The 11,618-nt window shown below is 33.6% G+C and overlaps 2 protein-coding genes across 8 annotated transcripts in view; both read left to right on the forward strand.

Annotated features, from left to right (window-relative positions):
• Window positions 1-7,326, forward strand: part of LOC124177730 (longitudinals lacking protein) — a 102,056-nt gene extending 94,730 nt beyond the window's left edge. The window contains exons 7-8 of one of the 7 annotated variants that reach the window (XM_046560462.1): window positions 6,245-6,498; window positions 6,997-7,104. In XM_046560462.1, the coding sequence (XP_046416418.1) occupies window positions 6,245-6,498; window positions 6,997-7,002 (260 nt within the window). In that variant the 3' untranslated portion in view covers window positions 7,003-7,104. Of the gene's footprint in view, window positions 1-81; window positions 318-2,090; window positions 2,382-2,739; window positions 2,973-5,528; window positions 5,906-6,244; window positions 6,603-6,996 lie in introns of those variants that run through there. The other 6 variants (XM_046560460.1, XM_046560449.1, XM_046560447.1 and 3 more) reach the window with 6 other exon arrangements.
• Window positions 223-2,074, forward strand: LOC124177740 (zinc finger protein 726-like). The gene is made up of 3 exons (XM_046560496.1): window positions 223-340; window positions 617-751; window positions 1,522-2,074. The coding sequence occupies exons 1-3, from the start codon at window positions 301-303 to the stop codon at window positions 1,743-1,745; spliced, it is 399 nt and encodes a 132-aa protein (XP_046416452.1). The 5' UTR covers window positions 223-300; the 3' UTR covers window positions 1,746-2,074.
• Window positions 7,327-11,618: the final 4,292 nt, after the last annotated feature.

The raw sequence follows: 11,618 nt of genomic DNA on the forward strand, positions 1-11,618 counted from the left end.
TTTATAATATCCTATGTTTCTGTAGTTTGGAATAATGAAATACCGAACACATATTGTAATTATTTATCCTTTGTTCTTAAGTTCCAGGAACGTATCAAAAAGTAAGCCTTCTGAATTTCAAGCGGAGAAGTCACTCGAAACCATATCCATGCTACAAATGCGGCAGGTCGTACAGCCAGAAAGGAAGTTTGAAACGTCATTTGCGTATGGAGTGTGGCAAAGATCCACAATACATATGCAACATTTGCGAGAAGGGATTCAAGCAGAAAGCCAATTTTCAACGACACAATTTAGCCATACATGGATATCAAGTATAAATTACGTATAATTTATAACATTGGTCAGTGTCTAGTAATATCAATACTAATCAGATATTCGAACAGTGTAGTGATCGAACGATTATAGCTATTCAAAGCTATAATAATTGTATAATCGAATTGACCATCATGGTTGATATTTTCACAGAATAAACGTTTCTTAACGCATGAAGTGTAGCAGTAATTTCAATCCTGATCTATATTCCTAAATTTCAAACACACACATGAACCATCTTGAATGAGAATTGTCCACGAAAATCGGGTTACCACTATTTTACTAATATTTCATGGGTTTTCAGGTCTGCAGTATGGAATGAAATTCCAATACTCTGGGAATCAGTACCCATGCAGTGATTGTGGAAAATCGTACTCCTGGAAATCATCCATGGAACGACATCGTCGCGAGGGATGTGGAAAGCAGCAATCAGTCAAATGTAACTATTGCGACAAGCGTTACAGATGGACAGATTCCTTGTATCAGCATGTAAAATACAAATGCAAAGTAAAGTCAACGAAATACTCGAAAAAACAGGCACATCAAGGAAACGTCGCTTACCTCTCTTAAAATCGTTAATAGTCGTTATCGTCTACTAGTTAGAATTAAGGAAAAAAATACACCCTCGTTACATTTTCGTTCTCTGTGCAAATATAATACAATATTATGATTTTTAGTGGTATCGAATTGCGTAACGATGCGGTGAATATTCTAATGTTTTATTGTTTGCAAGCTTTACCCACTTTATAATAAAACATTGCAACGTTACAAACTTAGTAAGGCATATAACATTGTATATGTACACGTATTATGATCAAATTTTTATTTTCAATAAATGTAATATTTGTAAAACGCTGTTATATCTATTTCAGGATCGTTATCGTTTTACATTATTGTCATTTGATTTAAGGCAGTAATCGGTAGCCTGACTCTGAGAGTCAAACTGAACCACACCCAGCACCTGGTTTATCGTGGATAAAGATAAAACATTTACAGGTTTGTAGACAATCTTCGCCTTCGGATAAGAATTGAGGAAAAGAATGCACAAAAGATATTTTTTTACAAACAGTAATTTTATATTTACAAAGGTTGACACACAACTGTCATTCTTTATTTCAGTCGTAATGTAACTCGGTCGTAACGTCAACGACATCCAGTTAATAATTGGACCTTATGAACATAAATAACTCGATTTTATTGTTGTTTCAGACGCTAAAAGAGATCCCAAACGTGTGAACTATGATGCACCATTTCGTTGCTATAAATGTGGGAAACAATATACATGGGCGGATTCTCTAACTCGGCATCTACGAGAAGGATGTGGAAAGTTGCCAAAATATTGTTGCCGACTTTGCGGTAGAAAATTCAAGCGAAAGGACTATCTCCAGCGTCACGAAGTCACTGTTCATAAATTTGAAATTGAAATAATTTAATATTGCTTTTATTAAAATACAATTGTTCTGCGTTACTTTTACATTTTTATAGAAAAAAAAAGAAAAAAGAAAAAAGCCTAAAACAAATAGAAAAAGAGCAGAAGAAAAAACCCTGCAGTATGAATTGTAAGAAAGTGGATAACAAGTGTGACGATGCGAAAGAGTAATTTTAATATACAATGAAATTATACGCTCATTCCACAACGGCAATACACACGTTCTCTGTATTATTGAATTCCCTCTCTAACCTTTCACACATGTAATTGCGAGAGCACCACATCCTAAAGAAAATGAATTTGTTCTCTTGGCAAACCGATCGCTCAAAAATGAATTAATTATTTTCAGGTGGTTTAGGAGGCGACTACTACAAAAGGATTGGAAAGCATTCCTGCCGCACATGCGGAAAGGAGTATAAGTGGATGCAGTCTTTGACCAGACATAAACGCGAAGAGTGTGGAAAAGCACCGCAGCATTGTTGCCCAGTTTGCGAAATAAGGATCCGACACAAGTGGCTTTTGAAGAAACACATAATTAATATGCATCCATGGTTGCTTTTGAAAAGGAAGAATACATGAAGCGTCTAATATTATACGTATATGGAGTAGAAAAGAAACGAACAGGTTTAGATTATCCTTACGATATCTATTGTTGTGTACCCGTCTAATTATTATTATGATTATTATTATCATTACATCAGATTTGTTCTAATAAAAATGGTGTATGTTTTAAGATAATTAAAATTTGTAATAATACTCCGAGTCACGTATATTATCCAACTATTAGAGATGGCAGCTAACAAGTATATATATTTATGTACACTCTAATAAAGATTTTAAATGAATCACCGTGCAAGAAATATGAAAATCACTGACATTCTGTAAATAGCGTTTTAAAATTTTACGGGTGACGTGTACTATTATGATCGGACACTAATATCATTCTAAATAATCCTATGTAATTGAATTTCTAATAATCATTAATTTTATGTTTTCAGGTAATTTCAGGTCAGATTACTATAAAAGATACCGAGGAAAATATTCGTGTGATGCCTGTGGGAAACAGTATACGTGGAAACCATCTTTGACTAGACACAAGCGTGAAGAATGTGGCAAATCGCCACAATTCGCCTGCCCAGTTTGTCGAATCAAAGTCAGACGCAGGGGTCAATTAAAGCAGCATTTAATGTACATACACAATTGGCTATGTTCGTAAAACTAAATGATCCAACGCTTTGTAAATTTAATATAATGTATATTAAATATCGAGACTCTGTAATACCATTCTTGATAATTTTTTTTTTTTTTTTTTACATTATCTTTTTTTCTTTGTCGTTCAACTGCAGCATTTAATCTTAAATCGTATCGTGTTCTAAAAATAATAGTCATTCAAATCTATAAACTCAGCGCTAACAGCGCAGTTCAAATTTGATAGATTCTTTATTTTCATTTATATAATGCCAATACCTATGTGACTACGTACTTATAAATTTATCTAATAAGAATCAGTACGTAGAGTTCTTGTAAGACACGCTACTTTCATGAAAACCTTGCCCAAGGATACTCGAAGTTTTTTGAGAGATATTCGTTAGTATTTCAACTGGTGAGAGGGAAAACTATCATTATCATTATTAAAGTGCATACTGAAGGTGAAATAAGGTTAATTATTTATCTATTAAGCGTCTGTAATGAGATGTTCAGTCGAGCGTTACCCTTTAATTTTAAAGACAATAATATAATTGAATTTGTAAGTGTATATCGAATTGTGGTATTTATAATAATATATAGACTGCAGTAAACATCCATAAAAATGTGACTTTTAAATGCAGCGATGTGTCGAAACTCCTACTCCCAATGTTAACAATATATGTATTATCATTGTAAGCATATAATGTTTTATGGGTGTCTATATAATTAAAATGTCATCGCATGTCTCGCCTGTATACGCATCATTCCTTGACAAGTATCAACATGGTATTTCTTTTTTGTTTTGCAGGTGTGCGTTATTCACTAACTCATCCATGCAGAGTATGCGGAAAGCAGTACACGCACAAATCTTCCATGTACAACCATCTAAGATTGTGCGGAAAAGAACCGAGATTCGCATGCCATCTGTGCGGAAAGAAGTTTAAATATAAACATCGACTGCAATCCCATTTGATATCTAACTTCCATGTCTTACGCCAATAGCAATAATGGTATTAATACGTATTACATTGTCAATGATGCCGAGGCTGTATATGAATGTTTAAAATTATCTCTATGAGAGTCTTGCGTCAAATAGAATCTATTATCATTCTTTTTTATTGTTACAATTTTCATTGTTCGAATTTTAAATTAGGAATTATTTTCCAGTCACCGAGGATGCGCCAACCTACCCATGCCGGACTTGCGGCAAGATGTTTAACAAAAAGAAGACAATGTGGAATCATTCGAGGCATTGCGGGAAGGAACCACAATTTCTTTGCGTCATTTGTGGGAAGAGGTTCAAGCAAAAACATCATTTACAGAAGCATCTCAAGACAATTCACAAGCATGAAGAATTGACTTGTAACGATAATAAAAATAACGTTTGGTACTAAGAGGCACAGGAAAAATTTCATGTTTTCAAGATAATTATAAAACAAAGCGTATAATTAATAATTCTATTACTAATTCAAGCTGCGAGAATTTCCACGTATTATATATTCAATCTGTAAATAAAGAATTATATTTTAACTTTACCATGCTTACGTTGTATAACAATTCGCCCGTTCGTCTTATCATTATTGTTAAAAATTACTGTGATTCATGAATTAACGTACGTTTTGTTTTTCTCTGCTTGTTTTCTAGGTTTCCATTCGCCTTACAGAAGATTTGTGTGCAACAATTGCGGACGAAGATACCTAAGACAGTATACCTTGCACAAGCACCTTAAATTCGAATGCGGAAAGGAACCACAATTTGTGTGCCCGTTGTGCGGAAACCAATTTAAACACAAGCACCGACTCAAATCACACTTGATGTCGTACAAACATGTCTCTCGCAATAAAACTTTGAAATAAATGCAAATACAAATTAACAAAGTACAACAACAATTATTAAAATTCCTCCTATTGACGAGAAAAAATTTATGACAAGAATGGCGTCATTGAATTAATGGTAATAAATTTATTACATTAAATGTTCGAATATCTTTTTTATAGACCGGCGGAAGAAATGGGCGTGCGACAGATGTGGAAGACGATACATGTGGAAAGTATCCCAACAAAATCATATGCGTATCGAATGTGGAAAGGAACCAACATTCACGTGCCCTATTTGTGGAAGGAAATTTAAACACAAACATCGCTGGCAATCCCACGCATCAAAGATACATCACATCATTCTATGAGAAGCTTTCATGTAACAGATATAATTTTTATTCATTATACTCTATCCCAATCTAGGATAAATAATTCATGTGATTATTTTTCTTCGCACTGACAATGTATTGACAATTACTTGTGTTGACGAAATAAAGCCTTAAACAGCCAAGTGCATTCTCTCAGTATCATCTGAACAGTACTAATACTATTAAACTATAATATTTTAATTATGTAATTTGGACTTTTGTAACATCTAAATGTATCGTCACAACATTATTTGCAGACGTGATTATCATCTAGTACAAACTTTCTTGTCACGTCAAGCGTAATTAACAGACCTGATAGTCAATACGAGCCGAATCTTTCTGGAAAATTATTTCACTTTCGCTTTATGCATCGGGTGTGTTTTTATACTGAAAAAGATTTTTCTGTTGTTTTAGATTTGCACAATGGAAAGCTGTTCCCAATGGTCGTCCACCGAGATCAAAAAGCCAACTCGAGGAATGACTATTATTCGACAAGAAATACGTCCAGCTTATCGCACAATTTGCAAAACCTGCAAACATCGCTTCGTGTAAAAAAATCTCTTGCTAAATTTCCCTGCAATCGATGCAACAAAGTTTACAAGGTCAAAAGATCTTTGACTCGGCATTTACGTCTGGAATGTGGAGTTGGTCCCTCTGAAATCTGTTGCATTTGTGGCAGAGGGTTTCGCTATAAATTCGCATTAAGGGATCACGAATCTCGGTGTCGAAAAAAGTTTAATAGGATTCGGAAATAAACTTGCTATAGTGTTGAATCCATACTTTCAGAGCACAACGTAGAAGGTTGGTAAATAAAACTGTACGATGATCTGTTCCGTGTATTACACTAGTATGGAATAAATCAATATTTATCGTTATCCATTATAAATGTATGTGCAAATAATAATAAACCAAAAACATGAAATAGTGATTTTTATTTATCTGTCGCATAGTGTCGAAAGTATTTATTTCAACTTACCTTTATTTTTGGTTCACACATAAGTTACATATTAAATTTTATAAAAATAAAGAGAATGCGATTGGTATATGTATGATTCGTTGTTGTACGTATTCAACTGAGATCTGTATTTCATATTCACAATTCTAACTGTATATAAATAATATCATTTCAGGTGTACGATCAGTGGCACAACAAGCTATCGGAAGTTTCATTGCTCCAAGACCGCGACGTTCTACCAAACGTGTTATTCGATGCCGTGACTTAACGGCAGCAAGACTAAGTCTTTTTCCGGTATATCAGAGCACTCCGTCGCAACCTGAACGATGTAGAGATTTTATTTGTATGCAGTGTGGAAGATCGTACAAAAGGTACGACAGTTTAAAGAGGCACCAGCGTGTCGAATGTGGAAATAAAAAGGGACAACATGTATGTAAACTGTGTAATAAAAAGTTTAATTACAGATTCCTGTTAAGGAACCATCATCTTGCCTTGCATGGAAGATGAGCCAATTTTGTCGCTTGTTATATCGTCTGTACATTTTAGTTTGCCTAAGTCAGAACATCTGATCCTTGACTATATATAGTATTTTATGCTACTTTAGAAATTCAATGTCTGCTATTTCGATAACGTGTAATATACATTTCATTAGTAATGAGATGTCGACATTTTCTCTGCTAAAAATAATGTTCGTTGTGAAATAAATATATGTGTGAATTATTAAATTAATCCTGTCTGCAGTTCTCGATCATCCATCATTGATCCTCAAGATATAAAATGTAATCAGCGCCTAATGTAATTAGATAGTACTGTTTATGTAACAAAAATGTTCGCACGTTCACTCGTAGTTTGTAGAAGGTACTCTTAGTTTAACGCAATATACTGTTTGCTATTTGGATACATGAGTTTTTATTTTTTTTTTTTCAGATATAATCATGCAACTCAATACTTCGCAAACTCATTGGTTGCCATTCATCTTGGATAGTTCTGCTATTTCTATGAATTCATCGTGCAGTAAAACTAACAAGCAACGATATGTTTGCGGAGAATGCGGAAAGTCTTACACGTGGATGGACAGTTTGAGACGTCACCAAAAGGCTGAGTGCGGCGATAAAGAGGCGAGATACTCGTGCGATCTGTGTGACAGAAAGTTTTACCGAAGATATCGGTTTCGTGATCATATGCTATCAAAACATGATGGAATATGAACATCAAAAGATTGTCATTTGTGTTTTGTGTTTTGTGTTTTGTGTATGTTGATAAATCAACATAGTTCTATAGGATTTTAAATACTAAATAAAAATAGCTTGTAATTACTTGATAATTTTTTTAATCGTTGTATTTAGTAATAATAAAGTGTTGAGTCTCTAAGAATTATATATATAAGATTAGTGACTAGGTTCGATAAACTTTGTCACTTCTCACTTTCAGCCAGCATTCCCAACGAACAAAAATGGATGATTTCGAATCGAAAAGAATTGAAGAAAATTGATTCTACAACGGACCACGTCACCTTATTCAATTCGTTTTCATTCGAAATTGTTCAACTGCATTAAAACTGGAAGCTGTTAATCAGCTTTCGTTTACTGCATTATAGTGTCCAGCTTGTATGCACTCTAATATTTATGCTTTATCTACAAAGTAGCGAGTATAATTTTCTAAAACATTGATTTACTTTCCAGATTTGTCGTCGCCAAATTCTGCGTTAGACTATGATCCTGTTTTGACGCTGCGACTTAAACAACGAATGCAGAATCTACTGTCAGGCGACATGCAACATATACCCCAAATGACAGGACATCTGCCAAAATTAAACGTCGAGCCCTGTACAGTCTTGTCTGAAACTGTATTATTTGCCAGACGAGCAATCGATGCACTTGAAAATCAATTTGCTTGCTCTGATTGTGGCAGGACATATAAGCGGCGTGACAGTCTGAGACGTCATAAAAGGGAAAGCTGCGGAAAGAACAGGAAAACATTTTCATGCTACATTTGTAAAAAGATCTTCGATCAACCTTCCGAACTGCGCAATCACGTTTTGACTCACGACAGATTCTAAAGTCAATGCTTATTTACAATTTTCTGTGTGTAGGCTGAATACTACCTAAGTTATAATGCTCATTCGCGATCAAGTGTAAATTTTATACCGTTTAATTTATTTCAAAAGATTTACTTATTACGTATGACTATAAGAGTGGATTCATGTTTTACAGTATGCATAAACTATTCATCTTAATCGTAAGGGTATTCAATTATGTATGTTAATAATAAATCCCTGTGTGAACAGACTCTTCGATCATCGTTGCTGTGAGCTATTCACATACATCAAGTGTTGCATGAGCTTTTGAGAAACTAGTGTGTACCATCGTTGAGAATATTGGCATTAAAAATACTTAATACTTTATTTTTTGACAATTATTTGAGGCTTAGATTTCCCCTTTTTTGAATCGGTACAACACATTGCATGTGCAAAGTTTCCAGCAAGTATTTTTTCTTAGATTTTGTGGGCGGACTTTTTGATTCACATGAAATGCGCTAACAGTATCTCAGATAAATATTGTTATACATCCTATAATCGAATATGTACGCTCTGAGCATATCGAAGAGTTTACATGTATGCAAAAGTAATATTTTTCATAGTTACCTGTAACTTATTAAAACTTGTCAATTTTTTCTTTCAGATTATCAAAACGATAGCGAGCTAAAGTGTCTGCGAGTTATTATTAAGAGACACGAATTCCGCTCAGCCGACATTAACACACTGTTGAGTCCAAGAGCGAGTAGACAAAATACTTACGAATCAGTAAAACACTCCAAGAAATCTACAACTCGACTCGATAACGACACACCATCAACTTCTACTTCAAGAAATCGCAATAGTTTGGATCGATATGTTTGTTCTGTGTGCGGTAAGGGATACAAGCTTTCGAAAAATTTGAAGCGGCACACGAATTTTGAATGTAATCAGGAAAAAAAATTCTCGTGCCTCTTATGTGGAAAAAAATTTTATCATTATTTTAAAGTTAAAAACCACGTTGCCGCAGTGCACAGAAATTCAAATTCCGCATAATTGTTATTCAACATAATATAATTTCACAGGCAATGTAAATCGAATGTGATATACAACTAGCTATTGAGACTTCTATGATGGTTTGAAAAATTGTCTATGTCCCAAGCATAATTATGTACATCTAAAATACTTGTAAATATTAACTGCGTCGTGATATTTTCAATTGCATAACGGATTACCTTTAGAAAAAAAAAAAAAAAAAAAAAAACGAACCTCAGACAATTCTTCGCCAAATTCTTTTATAATCACCCCACATGTTGTTAGTACATACTAATAAATGACAAGTTCTGATCTGATAAAGAGAAATGTGACCATTTTAGCTGAGTGGAAAATGGAACAGAACTTTTATTTGTTGCATTGCGTCGTAGATTAGACAGCCGTTTTCGTTTGAAATAATAAAATATATCTGTACCAAAATTATACCCATTATATTTAATTAACGATTGTTTTTTTTTTTTATTTTTTTACTGGAATAAGTGATGTACCTATAAAATACATGATTTGTTCTTGGAGAACGAAATTCACGTACTTGGTGCTCAAACACGGAGATCAGAAATAATCTCGTTTGCTTAGATAAGTATGATCGGTGGGCTTCATATATTGCAGTAATAGTTGATATTTGCAGAGACAATAAAATAATTCGTCAACGCTTTTGGTGAATGGTATGTGTTGAACTCTTGTTCTGTGTTCGTCCTACACGTTATGTTAGTTGTGCTTTGCGCAAACAATGGTACATACGATCCAAATAACACAGTTTATGCTGAATAATGTTGACAAGATTTATTTATCTTTTTTTAGACCAGAAATATTCACCAGGGGCGGCTATTGAATGGTATTACCAATATCAGAGTCTGTACTTCCAATTACTTGCTGAAAAAAAAATGGCTACCACATCGAAGACTCCGGGCAGCGATGAAAAATCTTCGATATCATGCGGGGGCCAGCAAAGAGTGCAGCGATCAGGAGCAGCCTGCTTGTTTCTAACCGAGAAAGAAATGGCAGATATGTCGCAATCCGTTGAACAAAATGTATTGCCTTGTCCGAGTGAACAAACAAACTCGGAGGTGAATTGTGGCCCCGCAGAAACCTTAAGCTTCGTAACGAGCAATATTCAAAGCAGTGGATATTCGTGCCCACGATGTGGTAACGCATACGCTAGACCTCATTCATTAAACAGGCATATAAGATTTGAATGTGGTGTAGAGCCACAATTTGAATGTCCTATTTGTCATAAAAAGTCTAAGCATAAACATAATTTGGTGCTACATATGCGTACACATCAAAAACCTTGATCAGATTAATTATTTTTATTGACTCTGGATCTAAAGAGACTTAATTTAAACATACGGAGAAATCTTAATTATTCAACAAATTTCTTGACTCATTTTCAGCTACAATTCATCGACTGCATTGCACAGGTTTTAATTCGTTTATTTTTTTTCCAATACACGTATTTTATAATCATTACCAACGATCTCTAAATAGTAATTAACAAAACATAACGCGTCTCCAGTAAAGACTGATAAAACTGCCATATTAATTTAATTCAGGGCAAAGAATCATCATAATATTTTTCTATAGTTCTTAGCATCGAATGAGATATCCTGCGCACATGATAAAATAAATTACATTGTTACTGTAGATTATGTAGTATATTATGCTAAGGGTAAAATCAGTTAAATATATATATATTATATATATATATATATAATATATTATATTTGTCATAAATGAATAAAAATAATCAAATGAGAATTATGCACGCACACAGTGTCTTGCGTGTATCACACATAACATGTACCATGTATAGTTGAGTATAAATTTCACTGCTTATTCATATATTTCTCTATATGATACTAGAAAAAAAAATCCTCTTATTCAGTTGAATTTTATAACGAACCAGTGTAATTATATAGAGAATAGTTTACCATTAGTTCAAACTGTGATTTAAAAGAAAAGATATACATGTATTAGAAATTGAAGTATTTTCGTTGAAACGAATCATTGTTATTTTAAAATGAATTCGCAAATTCGACACATTGTATTAAGTATGTATGTAGATTGTGTAATCTATATATACATTATATAGTATATATATATATATATATATATATATATATATATATATATATATATATATATATAACTTTAGTTGAATTAATAAACATATATTTGCTAACGCCTTAATTATAAGTCTTTTACATTTAATGCATTTGCACAAGTTGCCATCAATGAAAAAAAATTATTTGGGCATCTTACCAAGTTCCTGTTAATCGAATGACGAATTATTATGCAACTTGAGAGTTTAATTGCAGCATGAATCGATGTATCTGCATGTTAAAATTCAGCTAAATTTTTGTAATCCATTAAATGTTTCAGTGTGGCAGCCACTTAGAGATGGAGAGGATGGTCCTCCGTTTTTGTGCCCACGATGTGGACGTAGCTACTCTCATAGATGCAACCTTACTCGACATTTGAG

This window comes from Neodiprion fabricii, chromosome 3 (assembly GCF_021155785.1).
Source record: "Neodiprion fabricii isolate iyNeoFabr1 chromosome 3, iyNeoFabr1.1, whole genome shotgun sequence".
NCBI lineage: Eukaryota > Metazoa > Arthropoda > Insecta > Hymenoptera > Diprionidae > Neodiprion > Neodiprion fabricii.

Bases quoted from the DNA above. Each gene is read 5' to 3' on its own strand.
- LOC124177740 (XM_046560496.1), top strand. From the start codon at position 301: ATGGATATCAAGTATAAATTACGTATAATTTATAACATTG. The intron at 341-616 runs GTCAGTGTCTAG...ATGGGTTTTCAG, and splicing joins ACGTATAATTTATAACATTG to GTCTGCAGTATGGAATGAAA. The intron at 752-1,521 runs GTAACTATTGCG...TTGTTGTTTCAG, and splicing joins AAAGCAGCAATCAGTCAAAT to ACGCTAAAAGAGATCCCAAA.